This window comes from Photinus pyralis, unplaced genomic scaffold (assembly GCF_008802855.1).
Source record: "Photinus pyralis isolate 1611_PpyrPB1 unplaced genomic scaffold, Ppyr1.3 Ppyr1.4_LG6, whole genome shotgun sequence".
Classification (NCBI taxonomy): Eukaryota; Metazoa; Arthropoda; class Insecta; order Coleoptera; family Lampyridae; genus Photinus; species Photinus pyralis.
Genome location: NW_022170663.1, coordinates 138095 through 152440, shown reverse-complemented (window position 1 = coordinate 152440; position 14346 = coordinate 138095). Strand labels below are relative to the sequence as shown.

General features: G+C 36.3%; 2 protein-coding genes, 1 long non-coding RNA gene and 1 other non-coding gene across 8 annotated transcripts; 1 reads left to right on the top strand and 3 right to left on the bottom strand.

Annotated features, from left to right (window-relative positions):
* Window positions 1-33: 33 nt before the first annotated feature.
* LOC116174459 (poly(U)-specific endoribonuclease homolog) lies at window positions 34-5077 on the bottom strand. The gene is made up of 5 exons (XM_031492383.1): window positions 4611-5077; window positions 2925-3339; window positions 2681-2877; window positions 2396-2628; window positions 34-369 (listed from the first exon to the last, which is right to left on the bottom strand). Exons 1-5 carry the CDS (start codon window positions 4678-4680, stop codon window positions 136-138), a joined length of 1149 nt encoding a protein of 382 aa, XP_031348243.1. The 5' UTR covers window positions 4681-5077; the 3' UTR covers window positions 34-135.
* Window positions 5058-13940, top strand: LOC116174465 (chymotrypsin-2-like). 4 transcript variants are annotated; one of them, XM_031492397.1, is made up of 4 exons: window positions 5058-5173; window positions 12954-13106; window positions 13151-13319; window positions 13365-13940. In XM_031492397.1, exons 2-4 carry the CDS (start codon window positions 13067-13069, stop codon window positions 13915-13917), a joined length of 762 nt encoding a protein of 253 aa, XP_031348257.1. In that variant the 5' UTR covers window positions 5058-5173; window positions 12954-13066; the 3' UTR covers window positions 13918-13940. The 4 variants fall into 4 exon arrangements, with proteins under 4 accessions (XP_031348257.1, XP_031348258.1, XP_031348255.1 ...); XM_031492398.1 differs by lacking the exon at window positions 5058-5173 and adding an exon at window positions 8708-8789; XM_031492395.1 differs by lacking the exon at window positions 5058-5173 and adding an exon at window positions 8729-8789 and having other exon boundaries at window positions 12839-13106.
* On the bottom strand, window positions 7998-9356 carry LOC116174467. Of its 2 annotated transcripts, none has more exons than XR_004146136.1 (4): window positions 9116-9356; window positions 8835-9053; window positions 8659-8766; window positions 7998-8603 (listed from the first exon to the last, which is right to left on the bottom strand). It is a non-coding gene; the product is annotated as an uncharacterized LOC116174467 (long non-coding RNA). The 2 variants fall into 2 exon arrangements; XR_004146135.1 differs by having other exon boundaries at window positions 8835-9003; window positions 9116-9349.
* On the bottom strand, window positions 11328-11489 carry LOC116175224. Its single transcript, XR_004146273.1, has one exon. It is a non-coding gene; the product is annotated as a U1 spliceosomal RNA (small nuclear RNA).
* Window positions 13941-14346: the final 406 nt, after the last annotated feature.

Here is a 14346-nt window from a genome sequence, read left to right as displayed (position 1 = left end):
ATACCTACTGATGGCCATAATTTATTCCATTCATTGCGTTATAAAAGTCATTTATTAATAAACAGGTCACATTACAATTTGGCCTAGTTACATTGTGTAAAGCTTAATGTATCACAACGCTAACACGTAGCGTACCTATATTTCCGGAAAAGCGCTGCCTATCAACTTCTTCCCTTGGGAATTGAAAGTGAACACTCTTATTGTAAATTTCTTTCCTTCTAATTGCAACGGACATACTTTGTCAGGTCGTATAAGAAAACAAGTGGAGTACAATGCCATTTCAAATTCGGGACTTGTCCCAATAAAGAGTGAGTCGACAGGTTTATCGTATCCGTTAAATGTGAAATGGTGCTTCAAAATTGCGCCTTTCTGTAATAAGAAAAAAATTAATTTATTGGTTTAAAGCACAAAATAACATAGTAACAAGATAAACGTGGTCAGATCGTTCAATGCTTAAATAATCTAATAATGATAAAATGAGATATTTTAAGTGAGTGAGAATATTTATTGATTGGTTAAACGTGTCGCTAAGAATCAATTAATACTTGGTTCCAATTTCAAATTTTTTAATGAACTTTATCACTAAGCTATTTTGGTTTAAAAATGCGCTTTAGGTATCTGGACAGTTTTTATCGGGGGCTACCACATTCCCTTTGTCGGTACTCAGTTCTGACGTTCCGTCCACCCGCAATTTACACTTGAAGTTTGGACTCCACCATTAGTAAGATCTTGTCGGGGGCTACCACACATTCCCTTTGTCGGTACCCGCTTCCAATGTTCCGTTAACCCGCAATTCACATTTTGGTGGATTTTGCTAAAAAACCTTCCACAAAACAGTAGTAGGTACTCAATTTTTGCGACACATCTCATAGCTCAAGCTTCCATTGACAACACGAGAAAGAGGGACCGCGAATAATTCAATTATTTTTGTAGCGTTCGATCATATAGAAGACAAGGGGGAATTAAAAACCTGGATTGAAAGCAACTAAGAACGATGTAGTGTGTGGTATACATAGATAATCCAAGATCTTATTCTAGGTAACAATGAGCGTTACTGGTCCACCGAGTTTGGAAATTTGATCCGGCCATTTAGTTAACTATAATTAACCGTTGCTGATTAAATGAGTTGCAGAACAGCATCCGATTAGGATATGTCTCAAAAGAAGCGCTCGATTAATTTGAATTTCAAGACCAATAACATATTTTTAGAACCGTCAGCAGGCCGCGCAATTTATTAAAGAAGTTTTAATTTTTTGACGTTCTTATTCGAATAGACCTGACTGAGAAACCTGCGTTGTCTCCATGAAAGGTAAAGCCGTTGTTTAGTGGGTGTTTAACCGAATCGTCAGATCACTTTTTGGCAATTTTCACTGTTGGTTTTGCGATTTTATCACCGTTCCATTAACATTAAAGGTAAGCGTTCCCGTTAATGCAATTGTTACCGTCTCCGTGTGTCGCATTTGTTATAAGTACCTAGTTGCTTCCCTGGACGTAGCCGCCCGCCAAATTCTGGACTAAGCCGTTTCTTCAACTGACTGCCTGTGACTACCAAATGTGACAAACGCAAAGTGGTTTTTATATTTTGTGTTAGAATTCACGTCGAACCAGGAACCACGAGAGAAAAAAGTAGCATAAAAATGTCAGCGCGGCCACCTGTAAATTAGCGTAGTGTGTGTTTGATATGTTAGAAAATTCACGTCGAGCCGCCAGCGAAACTAAGTGAATCACCTGTAAATTATCGTAGGGTGGATTTAGTGTTATTCGAACTCGCACCGATCTGTTAGCGCAGTTAATGCGATCACCTGTAATTTGTCACGGGGTGTGGTTTGACAATTCTAATAATTGAGAGTGTATTAATTGCGAAGAAATTTCGTACGCTTATGGTAGCGTTTACGTACACGAAAAACAAACGAGTAAACGCATGACTTGAAGTTTAGTAAACTTCATTCAAAAATGATAATTTACGGCTTAGAAACTATTGCGTTAAATACGAACAATAATGGAAGTTTGAACCTACAAAGAGGAAAACGGCGTGACGCCGCGTGACCTTATTTATAAAATACGAATAATAGCGTAAGTATAATCTAACGCGTGAAATTAAATTCTATCATCGTAATATTTCGAGGTAAATAGACTAAAAAAATTCATGTTTATGTCTTCGCACATCTGAAGCGTCGGAAATAAAATTTTTATTATATTATTCGTGGTATCTACACTATAAGCGAACTAGAATTTAGAACATAGGACAAAATTACCCTACATATTTTTAATTCATTAAAGAAATGTTATTGTAGGGGGCTGTAAAACTTTCATTTATTAGTTGGCGTCTTCCAAAGGAAAGCCTTTGAAAGACCTAGAGATGTTTAACGTTACCAATCACATGAATTCTACTCACATTTCCAAACTCCACAACTTTCAAATATCCTAAATAATTAACGTTATTATTCAATTCCTGATGATGGAAATAAATCCAATTGTGAAAACCAGAAACTTCGCCGTTTTTTATTTCCGCCAAAAATACGTGTTCAAAACCACTGGAGCCATACCTTCCCTTCCTTCTTGGATATAAAGTGAACCACATTTCTTTCAGAACATTTTTAAACTCTAGTGGATCATTACCAATTACACCTAGAGAAAAAGAAATTAGAATTGCTATGATTCATAATCAGACTATAGGTACCTTTTGACACTAAGAAGTTTCTAGTATAATCCATAACGTTCGTACTGATAATCGCATCGAGCAATTCGTCTTCTTCCCGCATTTCTTCGCCAGTCACTTCTTCGTTATTCTCAACTAAAGGAATATAGTTATCGTATAAGCGTCTAATTTTACTAATTGTCGGAATCCTGTTGACGTTTTCATGCACACGCAACAATCTAAAAATGATTCTAGACAACGTCGTTGGGGACGTTGTAATACGTACGGTTCTGGAGCGAGATCTTTATCGGAACGGGAGGTGGTTTTCCCTTGATAATTCACTGTGAGATATCTATGGGCATTGTTATCGTCTCTTCGCAACACTTCTTCCGCAAAGTTTCTTAACTCGTCGTCAGCGACGTCGTATTTAGGGACAGACGCATTGCGATGAGGTTCTTCTTTTTTGTGCCCTAAATTGGAATACACAGGTATGCGACTGTTATTCGTGTAATGGTGCGGTCTGCGGATTGATCTCGAGTCAGACCAAGCGTCTATTCTTGGGTTGGTAGCATTGTGAGGATGTACCCACACTGGTATATTCGAGTTAAAAGAAGATTCGATACGTTGTTGCGGCGGCTTATTTGAAAGCACCTGAGCCATTGTGTAAGTCACGTTATGTCCATGGCCAGTCGAATTTCTGCCTTGGTATCAAATAAAAAGCAACAGAAAAATAAAAAACGTAGACAATGATTGTATGAATTGGGTATAAGATGAATGATGAAATGAATAAAAATTTGAAAAATGTTTGTGAAAATAAAGCAAGTATATTTTGTGTTGAAATCTAGTTGTTTGACAGTCTGAAGTCAGTTTTGGTGGCGAATAACGGGATGCCAGTTTCAGTTATTTTGAGAAATTCTGCGTTACATTTACACATTTGTATGCTTTTATGTGGCTCATATATGGGACATCCAAGCGAGTTACACAGCAATAGGTAGGTATAGGTATTAAAACAAGTTTAAATAAAAGGTGTATCAACATGTTTGAATAAGTGTAGGTAAATTCAGTTACATCTGTTTATAATGTAGATAATTACTCAGATAAGGACATGTTATATGCATATATGTATATGTACTCTAAACCAACATTTCTTTTCCAAGGGAAAAATCCATATAATGTAAAAGGATACATAGCAGAATTGTATGGAAGCATTCTCTTAAAAGAATATCTATATAAGTATATGTTTATAAGAATACATAAATAAAACAAATCTAATAAAGCATATATGTATTAAGTATAGGTACGTTGACGATTATTAATTAGTATTCAATGATCTTATAGTCTATAATTGAACGATTTACGTAAATGAATCATTCACTTAAGGAAAATGTGTAAGTGGTTTTTGTTCAAATGTTGTTACCTTACCACTTGTTCTCTAAATGGGATAAGATAACACGTGCGATAATGCTATAGAAATGAAGATGATACGCCACTGAACTTGTGTTTGTGTTCATTGTTGTACCGTCAAATTACGCTAAGCAGATCTTAATAACTATATACTATAGGGATGACGTTACAAGTGGCAAGAAAATACTTTAGGTAACTATATTCTTTTGAATCTGCGTGCGAGGTTAAAAAGTCCGAAAATTTACAGTTTTTGCAATAATACACCACCCGCACTTTAATAATAATAATATATAAATAATAATATGGAAAAATAGACGAAGACAATCGATAATCAAATATGTACGATTGCATTCAATCCAATTTTTAAAAAAATCCTCCCGCCGAAATAGATATAGGGTGACGCCACTGGTGCGATTCAAATTTACATTTTGTTTTGTTTATTGACGTTTTGCTGCAGTGCACGTTGGAAATGGATAATTATTCGATTAAAAAAATTAGTACACACAATATGCTTAGAATGGAAAAATGGTAGTACGATTCACAAAGCGAATAAAAAATATATACTTACAATATACTTCCGTAATAATCACTGCACCAACTAACAAAGTATAAGATACTATTCGGGTCAAGGGGTCCATTTTGGATAATTGTCTGCTCAAAGCAAACAGCCTTATGCTAAACTGTAGTGACACGTGGTTATTCTTGCTTAATTCGTTTTGAAAGTGATTTAGCCTCTGTACTGATGTTTAAGAGATACGCAGCAGGATAACGGAAAATGATTGCTTGACCACATTCCTGTTTAATGGATAATGACAGTGGCGTATCGAAAGTAGATTGCGATATGTCGATTAGATTGAATTTATATTGTTCCCGGAATTAATACACTTTGTTTACTTTGTCTATTTTATCTGTAATTGGGATAGATTCAAAGGGACTTTCTGTAATTAATCATTTATCTCTTTGTCTTACCTACTCTATGTCTTACTGAACTTCCGATGGTAGGATTGTGCATACGCAACCATTGAATTAAGTTTATAAATTCAACGTTATTAACTTTGACCGATAAAATTAAACAGATTTTTTCGAAGTTTTTGTGAAGGAGTTACTTTGTGCAGGTTTTGACTTTTTGAGGTAATTATATTTAGTTATTTTTGATCCTAGGCGCTGTATTTTTAATCAAATCGACTTGAAAAAATCATGGCCAGCAATACAGGTCATAATTATAACCTTCCAAATTCGTTTTACCGTTGTTGGAAAAAAAATAAAGTTGGTGCCAAAGTATCTCCGTGCTTGGAGTTACACTAACACCTAAACAGACAAGTGAAAAAATAATGTAGTCAATTGAGGGGTGTTACATTGGCGTCAAATTAACGTTTATTTAAAAAAAACATTATTTAATGAAAGATTCAATTCTCAATAATTCAATAAACACAAAAAACATATTTGTGGAGGTCCTGGCTTATTGTTGGTTCATTCAGGAATGTTTCTACGTTTTGATACATATTTCTGTACAATTTCTCTGGTGTCATTGACAGTAACGGGAAAACACCAACTTGCTACCGTGGATAATGGTCTACTATAATTGGGATAGGACCGTCGGATGACCTACACGACCCGCATGCCTCTCAAATAGCCTGTTGTGATGAGTTCCCCAAGTATAAAATTCCAGCATTTGGAGGCTTGTACCTCTCTACCTCTGTGACATTCTCTCCAGTCTATAATAGCACTAACTCTTGGATTGTATAATAGTTTTTATAGGGCCTTGAACTAGCCAAATTAAATAGTAGGGACTACATAAACCCATTCTCATTGATAAACAACTTTACCCTATAGCAAATAGGCAAATACCAACCTCTCATATTTTTAAATTTAAAAAATCTACTGTATAACCACCTTTCACTTACCTACCTGTTATAAAATAGAAGACCATTGTGTCATCAGTACCAAAACTACTAACTTTTCGTTCATAAACATATCAGGTTATAATTTAAGGGTATTCCAGATCGAAGGGGGATTTCATGGGTAACTTTAATATTTGTTGGAAACACGCCGAAATGTCTTATCTGTCCGTCCGTAATCGATTTTAAGTCGAACGGTTTGACGAAAAATATGGGCACTGTTTAAATATTCCTCGAAATCCTATATCACGTCTATATCGAAGTCAAAAGGCAAGGTCAAAATGTCCACGGAAATGACTATCCCTCCAAAAGCTAAACATATCCCGCTTAAATTGAAATAGAAAAATGGCACGTGATCGAACATCTAAAGCAGGGCCTCCTAAAGTTAGTTGTAAACTACGCGATGACCTAAAGGAAGGAACTGTAACTGAGACACTATGATGGCGTAATCGTATAATTCCTATTTTGAATAAGTCTTTGCATTTTGATCAGTTATTTTAATAGTCAATAGTCTCCAATGAGCAATAGTGAAAATGCTGTCAATGTGTAAGATAATTTGTTGTAATTCATTGATAATAAGCACGATGAATACTCGTATAAATTAAAAATAATTAAAAGCATAATAGGATAGGGGTACAAGCAGGTAGAAAACAAGGTATTAGCTGTACAGCAGGTGCCTCATCTTTAGTACCTACGTGCAATAAAACCCTTTTGTTAAAAGCAACATGGAAAGTTAAATTTAAGTGGCCTTGGAGGGTAAAGTCATATATGTGTGTTTAATTATATCTCCCATTGTATTCTAATTAAACGTCTCAACGAAAGGAACCGTTTTATACCAATTACTGCCCTTCTTTCTGTTCTTATCAAAGTACGGGGTGGAGGGGGCGAACTAGTTTTATCCTTCATGGTACTCTAATGAAAGGTCTCAACGAAAGGAATTAATTTCTACCAACCATAGCCCTCCTCCTCGACCTCTTATTGTGATCGGGAAGAGGGTACCCACAAAGGGCGATTGAGACGTCTGCAAGAAATATATCCATTAGTGATGTCAAAACAAAAGCTATTTCGGTTAAAAAAATGCGCTTTATCTGCACAAGAGTTTAAAAGTATTTTCATATACAGGGTGGTGACTTGCGTCACGCATCATAGGGATTTCAATGTAAAATTCATAACATGTGATTATTGGCTCCCCAAATTATTTTAGAGCAAAAATGTATTAAGGTTTTTTATAGACAACAATTTTTTACGTCAATCAACCGCGTTAGTTTCCAATTTTTTACATAATGAAGACAGAAAATTGGAAAAATAAAACCTGCATCTTTTTCAATAATCTGCGATGTCATGGAATTTTCTAAAACAAAAAGATGTCCAGTTATCAATTAGCAGCAGTTCGAAATGCATTTTATGATCGACTTGGTTACTGTCTTGCAGTTAATGAGGACTTATTCGAGCATTTATTGTAAATTGTTATATTAGGAAACCGTTTTTAGTAATTTGGTCTTTCTTTATGTTGAATTCGCTGTTCTAAATATAATACTTTTTGATAGAATTTGATTTGTTTTATAGCAGACATTCCATGGCATGACGGATATTGGCGTAGTTTTTGTATTATAAAATTCCATGGCATCACAGATTATTGAAAAAGATGCGGGTTTTATTTTTCCAATTTTCTGTCTTCATTATGTAAAAAATTGGAAACTAACGCGGTTGATTGACGTAAAAAATTGTTGTCTATAAAAAACCTTAATACATTTTTGCTCTAAAATAATTTGGGGAGCCAATAATGGCATGTTATGAATTTTACATTGAAATCCCTATGATGCGCGACGCAAGTCACCACCCTGTATAGAGATTAGAGAACCATATATCAACGTCATCTTGTTTAGACTTGTTGCTAAAGGTATAGACCAGACTTCGAACAACTGGAGTGTTTTAAACGCGTCCTCTAATCGCTTTGACTAATCGCTACCTATAGATAGTGTACCGTTAAACTATAGGTATAGCGTATAGCTTCGCTTCAATAATTAACAATAAGTAGGTATGGTCTACTCGTTAAATAAATGTAACATTCTGTTTATTTGACCACTGTAAAATCTAATGTAATTTTGGGTACAAACACTATTGAACTGCATCACACAATTTAACAAATTAGACTGGAAAAAATACACCGACGTGCGCTACTACACATAAAGGTTACAAAATTTAAATATCAAAATTGAAATAGGTATAATAATTCAAAGGTATAATGTATAAAACGTGTTGGTAAAAATCACAATTGTGTAGTGCAATTACTTATATAGAAATATGGTACAATAACAAAAACTGGCAACCATATGGTTTGGTAGTACAATTTGCATAGAATACCTATACATAATTATGTTAATAGATAGGAGGAAATCTGTTATTAAATATATGGTTAACCTTCAGGTTGCCTAAATAAAACATTTAGAAACTTAACATTTCACTACATATTTACACAAACATAGGTAGTTATCTGCCTATTCTTATAGGTATGTAGGTACGTCTTAAAGAATTAACGGGAAATATACCGACGCCCATATCACCGCACAAACCATAAGCGTCAGAAATGTATACGATTTTGATTTATCCCACGGTACCATTATCAGTTGTGGCGCCTTTTTCGGACCCATCGGTATTTGGATCTAAAATTATTTTTGCGCTGTCGATTATAATAAAGGAACAATTTTTGGTCCTTACCGCGCTCGATCTGTTCGAAGGCGTCAAAATTTCCGTACTGGTAGTTTTCATTGCCTCTTTTTTTGGCAAACGGGGCGCATAGACAGCAATAGATATTGTGAAAGTAACCTACAGTAACAGACAGATAACAGGTATGACTAACCTTTTTTTTTAATCAGAGTGCTGTTTGCACATACCTAAGTACTATTCCACTTCCTAAAAAGTCGATTGAAAACGGTTCACTCTAATTTAAACAAAAATGCTATGCATTCGGCAGAAGGAGTGCACTGGTACTGTTAAACTGACAAAATTCAAACAGCGTATAGTCGTCCGACATTTACGCGCAATTAATGTGTTGAAGATTACCTTGAAATTATAAATTACACGATAAGTTATAACCGATAATCATTGTGCACCTAGACAGTAAAATATTTTATCATTTTTGTGAAGGCATAAAAGTCATTAAAAGAGTGTTTACCTTAAACGGAGACTTTCCAATCTTTTTAGCACCTGGAGGTGGAGATTTTATGTAATTCAGTTCCTCACAATTTCACTTTTAAATTGCCGTTATAGGTAGGTATTCACTTTACATAATCATTCTAAGTTGTTTTGTTTGTAATCTTACCCTACTTTAAAGCACCGCTGGTGGCAATTAATCATTTTATCAACTATGTAGGTAAAGCAATTTGCAGTGGTTTAATAAAAACAATTACAATGGACTTTGATTATACATGTTGCACAATATATGCATGTAGGAATACTACCTAAACATATAACGTATCTTTAGTGCATTTCCACAAACATTTAAAAAAAATGCGCTATTTTGTGGCTACTTTGTCCGTTCGTCTGTCCGTCCCTACAACTGTCTCGCTACTATAGATTTTTATCTTAACAACTACGATCCCAACGGCATTTGTATTGGACCGAAACAAATAGACATTATTTACCGTTTTGCTCGCCTGTTTGTTTATTTTATAATTATTGCAGTTTATAAAAGTATTAGATATTGTTGATGAATGGGCAAAACCACATCATAGTTTCAAATAAGGTTAATCGTAAAAATTTATAATCTTTATAGATAAAATTTGTGTCTCTAGCTCTCTACGTGTCCCCGGATGGTTTAGATTCACAATTGGCCCCGATCGGATTATATGATCTTTTTAAAAATTCTTTTTTCGTTGATGTCGCACTGTGCTATTTCGCGTATACCGTGCCAATGTCATGTCCTGTGTTTAGCTATGAATATTAAATTCGAACTAGAATAAATACTAGGAACAAATTATTAAAAAAAACATAGTATTGTAATGCTTTTATAGGTAGAATTTACCTATTGTAAGGTACCAGTTTATTTATAGGTTTATATACTTCCACACACATCCAAGAAACACTCTAACTTTCGTAATTACGAACCGATTTCCACCAAACTTTAAGGGTTGGTGTAATTCATCAATATCTCGGTCAAGCTTGTGAATACTTACTCACATTCCGCCATATTGGAACAAAATGGCGGGATCTACCTACCTACACCCACTGACCTCTATTAGATCACTGCCTATACCTGATCGGCCGAGCCGGTAACGTTGTTAGTTATTTTGTAACGCCCCAACGGCATCGAACTTTTTTTTTCAAATAGCAACTTCAAATTTTTATGTTATTCAAAGGACCTTATTTGTCTGTGTAGGTACAACTTATAAGAATTGTGCCAGGTTTCATTACAAACAAATTGAGAAAAAAAATGTCAAAGTTAAAAAAAACTTTAAAAAATTTTCGCCAAAACGGTTATTATGATTTCGTTAAAATTTTGCGAATGTACGATATATTAGGCATTATCACAGATATACATGTCTGTGGCATTATAAAGGATGTAAAACTGTTAAAACATTTTTTTAATATCTAAGATTTTAGCGCCGTGACGTCATACAACTTTTTTCAAATAACAACAATATTTTTATTTAATTATTCGAAAGACTCTTATTTGTGTAGGTACAACAAAATTATGCTACGTTTTATTATAAATAAGCGTAAGTATAAAAAATGTCAAAGTTAAAAAATGATCTATAGCAACTTAGTGCGCGGTTAATATCTAGGATGGGCGGTTGCAGAAGTTCGGTCGTTGCATTCTTTTTGATTTTAATGCAAACAACTTAATGAAACATAAATACCTATGCTAAAATATCAGTGTAGTTGTTAGTAATAAACACAAACAAAAGTTAAAAAAAGCGTGCGAAGACGTTAAACGGTGAAGAGCGATTTTTGGTCTGAGCTAGGAAGCTTTTCTGTCAAGAATTTGGCACATTTTTTTTCTTACTATTGCTAGTTTTTTTGTTGCAATTGATACTTTTATGTCATGCACTAGTGATATCGAGAAACAACTAACAAATTGCAAGAAAAAACTATAGGGATCGCAGGAACAGTAAAATAAATTTTCTTCATGGCACCTACACGCTTTCGTACATGACCGACACGTTTATCTTTTTGACGGCCAACTGAATGAAATCTGAAAAAATGTTTGCTCACTCGTTGCAATTTACATGCAAAACTTTAGAGTGCGCCCCTAACAACAGTAACTGAGTGCACTGCGCGGTTTTTGCAATCATTATGGGGGGTGGGATGCCACCCAGATGACACGCGCGCCACCCCCCAATAATAATTAAGATAGAAGTAAACAGCTGGTATTGTATTAAATAAAACCGGGACAGCGCGTACGCAGTCCCGACTACCAAAAATTATGCGCCCGAATTATCCACATTAGGGATAATCGCAGGGGTCAGCCCGATCGTGGTGCAATAAAAGGGCCTCTTCCTGGGGGAACCGCCTTGTTGATCACGGTAGCCCCTACGCCAGGTAAGTATGCTTTCTTGCAGTTTCCGTTAGGTACATATCCAGCGGTCACTAACATATTTTGTGGAAAAAGTGTTAGTGGCGTCACCACTTATTTAACTTCTGTAACTATGATTAATCACTGTCGCCATCTACACAGAGGACGCTTTCATTACAAACTGCATACCATTATGTACCTAATAAATGTGCATACATTTGTATACGTATTATCACAGATTTAATTATCTTTGCTTGTATTTGTTAAATAAGTTGTCAGATTAAGTTTTCACGTTCATTGTACATTTAAAAATAATGCAGATTTTCGAATATACATAATTACGGGACCGGGCATTAGGCCGCCAGACATTAGGACGCGGACATTGGACCGCAAAGGGAATACACCGCAGACATTAGGCCGCCAACATTGGGACGCGGACATTTGGACGTAGACACTAGGACGCGGACATTAGGACGCGGAGATTGGGACGCGGACGGGGGCCCGGCGACGCGTCTGGGTCACGTCCACGCATTCCCCCCCCAGGACCCCCTTGTTTTTCGCGTATCAGGAGGGGTCCGCGTTAGTGTCGCGAAGGGAGAGGAAAAATAGGCAGTTACCTGTGCCTTTTTGAATGAAAAGCAGTAAGGTAATTAAAGAAAAACAGTTTTTACTTTTACACGGATTATTTGTAAGGAGGAATCAAAGGGTGTAATAAATTGACATTAAAACCTTTTTACACAGATAAAATAAGTAAAATAACATTGGTTTAATTTCATTCTACCTTTTATTGTCTTACCTGCAACCTAATGTCTGCTTTGTAAGGTAACCTGCATGATGTTTGCGTTCTATTGTCAACAACCCCATATCCGCATCCCAATGTCTGCGTCCTAATGCCCGCGTCCTAGTGTCTGCGTCCCCGTGTCCGCGTCCTAATGTCCGCGTCCCAATGTCTGCATCCTATAATGTCCGCGTCCTAATGTCTGCGTCCTAAAGTCTTGCGGCCCATTGCCATAGCACCAAATAATTAAATCAAGTTATGGGCTAGGTCGCTTATAGGACTGCGTGCAGGGTAAATGATTTTTAAACCGCGAGTGGTGTTATTTCTCATTGTTAATTTTTTTTTGCTTCACGTGGTCCTGTCGAAACTTTGTTTTATTGTTGTTTACAATTAATAATTGAAATAGGTATTGAAAATAATTGGATATTTTCGAAGGCGCGTTGCGAACTAATTACATTGGATTGGTAAACACTAATTATCAGTTACAAAGTACCTAAACGAATTTATACATTCAACATACTCAGGGAAATTTTTTACACCCCCTGCTGTCCATAATTGATACAAAACTAATTAAATCAAAGAGTCACTTATTTTGAAATTCGAAGTGACACCGAGGGTAAAGCGAAATTAGAGTAAGGTACTCACTAATCAAATATTATGATGGGCAAATACATACTCATATCAGATGCGTTGTGCAAACCTTGGACGAATTTACATTAGAAGTGGAGCATTGGAAAAAAATGTTTTGATAGTCCAGTTTAACATTGCCGTCTCCTTGGGAGTTTGTATAAAACACCGTAGGAAAATCGAGATGAACAAAACTGTTCTCCGAGATGAAAATAATATCTTTTGTAGTGCAAATCGTTCTATGTGGTGAGTTTTTAAATTTTCATTCGTATTTTGCCAATTTGTTGTAGTGCTCCCACTTGATGGAGCGCCATCCGAAAAAGTTCTCGGAGGTACCCTTGCGGATATTTCGTCTTGCCCGTACCAAGTTTCTTTAAGGAGCAAGAGCAACCAACATTTCTGTGGAGGTTCAATTATTGGCGAGCAATGGATTTTGACTGCCGCTCACTGTCTTACTGGGTAAGTTGTTTTTGCACGCGTCTCTGATACACAAAGGAATTGCAGGCAGAGTGCTCCATCCATCATGGTGATCGTTGGTACAGTCACCCTCAACGCGGGGGGCTCTCGATATGGGGTTTTGGAAATAATCTCACATCCTTCTTACAACACTAAAACTCATGCTAACGACATCGCACTACTACGCGTCTCCAGCAAAATTGTGTTTGGTCCGACTGTAAAATCCGTCACTCTATCGGCGGATCGCCCACCGGCCGGAATGGTTTTGACACTAACCGGATGGGGTCTGACAAGGTACCCCTCTGACACCATCCCAAATAGTCTACAAACCGTTCAATTAACGGCAATCAGCATCGCCCAATGCAAAGCTTCACTATCCGGACATTCAATTTCCGATAATCACGTTTGCACTAGCGGGGGTGTCGGCAAAGGCGCATGCCAGGGAGACTCCGGCGGTCCTTTAGTATACAACAATTTGCAAGTGGGAGTCGTCTCCTGGGGTATACCCTGCGCCAAAGGCTATCCGGATGTTTTTACTGCCATTGCGTCGTACGTCGCATGGATACAACAGTCGACCACGGGTCGATCTGAAGCGATGTAAATTGTTTACCATAGTAAAATTGTACTGCAATTCCAGTGTTTGAATTGGGTTTATAGGTTTTGCTAAAGGATGGAGTTGTAGAGTTGTTTTTGGCTTTTGGGAGGTCCGAGGTGATGGTGTTGAGAATATTGCGAATGCAATAGCGGTAGGTTGTTGTTTGGTTTATTGAGTGATGGGACATGGGAAAAATGAGGCAATCGAGGGATAGAATTTATATTGCCATGGCAGAAAGTAAACATGTCAGCCTGTTTGCAATAAATCCCACTCAAAATGCTTACAATTTTGTTGAATTGTAATGGGATTGGATCGGAAACATTGAATTTGTAACTACAAAACTAGTGCAATGAGATATTTTATTGTCTAAAACATAAGTTTACAACATAAAACGCATTAATAAGTCAGCCTATTAGGTCATTATAAGCATCTGAA

Excerpts from the sequence above, each read along its gene's own strand:
- LOC116174459 (XM_031492383.1), bottom strand. The coding sequence starts at position 4,680 with ATGGACCCCTTGACCCGAATAGTATCTTATACTTTGTTAGTTGGTGCA. Across the intron at positions 2,878-2,924 it reads AAAGATCTCGCTCCAGAACC|ATTGTTGCGTGTGCATGAAA; the intron begins GTACGTATTACA and ends AATCATTTTTAG. Across the intron at positions 370-2,395 it reads AAGTTGTGGAGTTTGGAAAT|AAAGGCGCAATTTTGAAGCA; the intron begins GTGAGTAGAATT and ends TTCTTATTACAG.
- LOC116174465 (XM_031492397.1), top strand. The coding sequence starts at position 13,067 with ATGAAAATAATATCTTTTGTAGTGCAAATCGTTCTATGTG. Across the intron at positions 13,107-13,150 it reads AGTGCAAATCGTTCTATGTG|TGCTCCCACTTGATGGAGCG; the intron begins GTGAGTTTTTAA and ends AATTTGTTGTAG. Across the intron at positions 13,320-13,364 it reads GCCGCTCACTGTCTTACTGG|GCAGAGTGCTCCATCCATCA; the intron begins GTAAGTTGTTTT and ends AAGGAATTGCAG.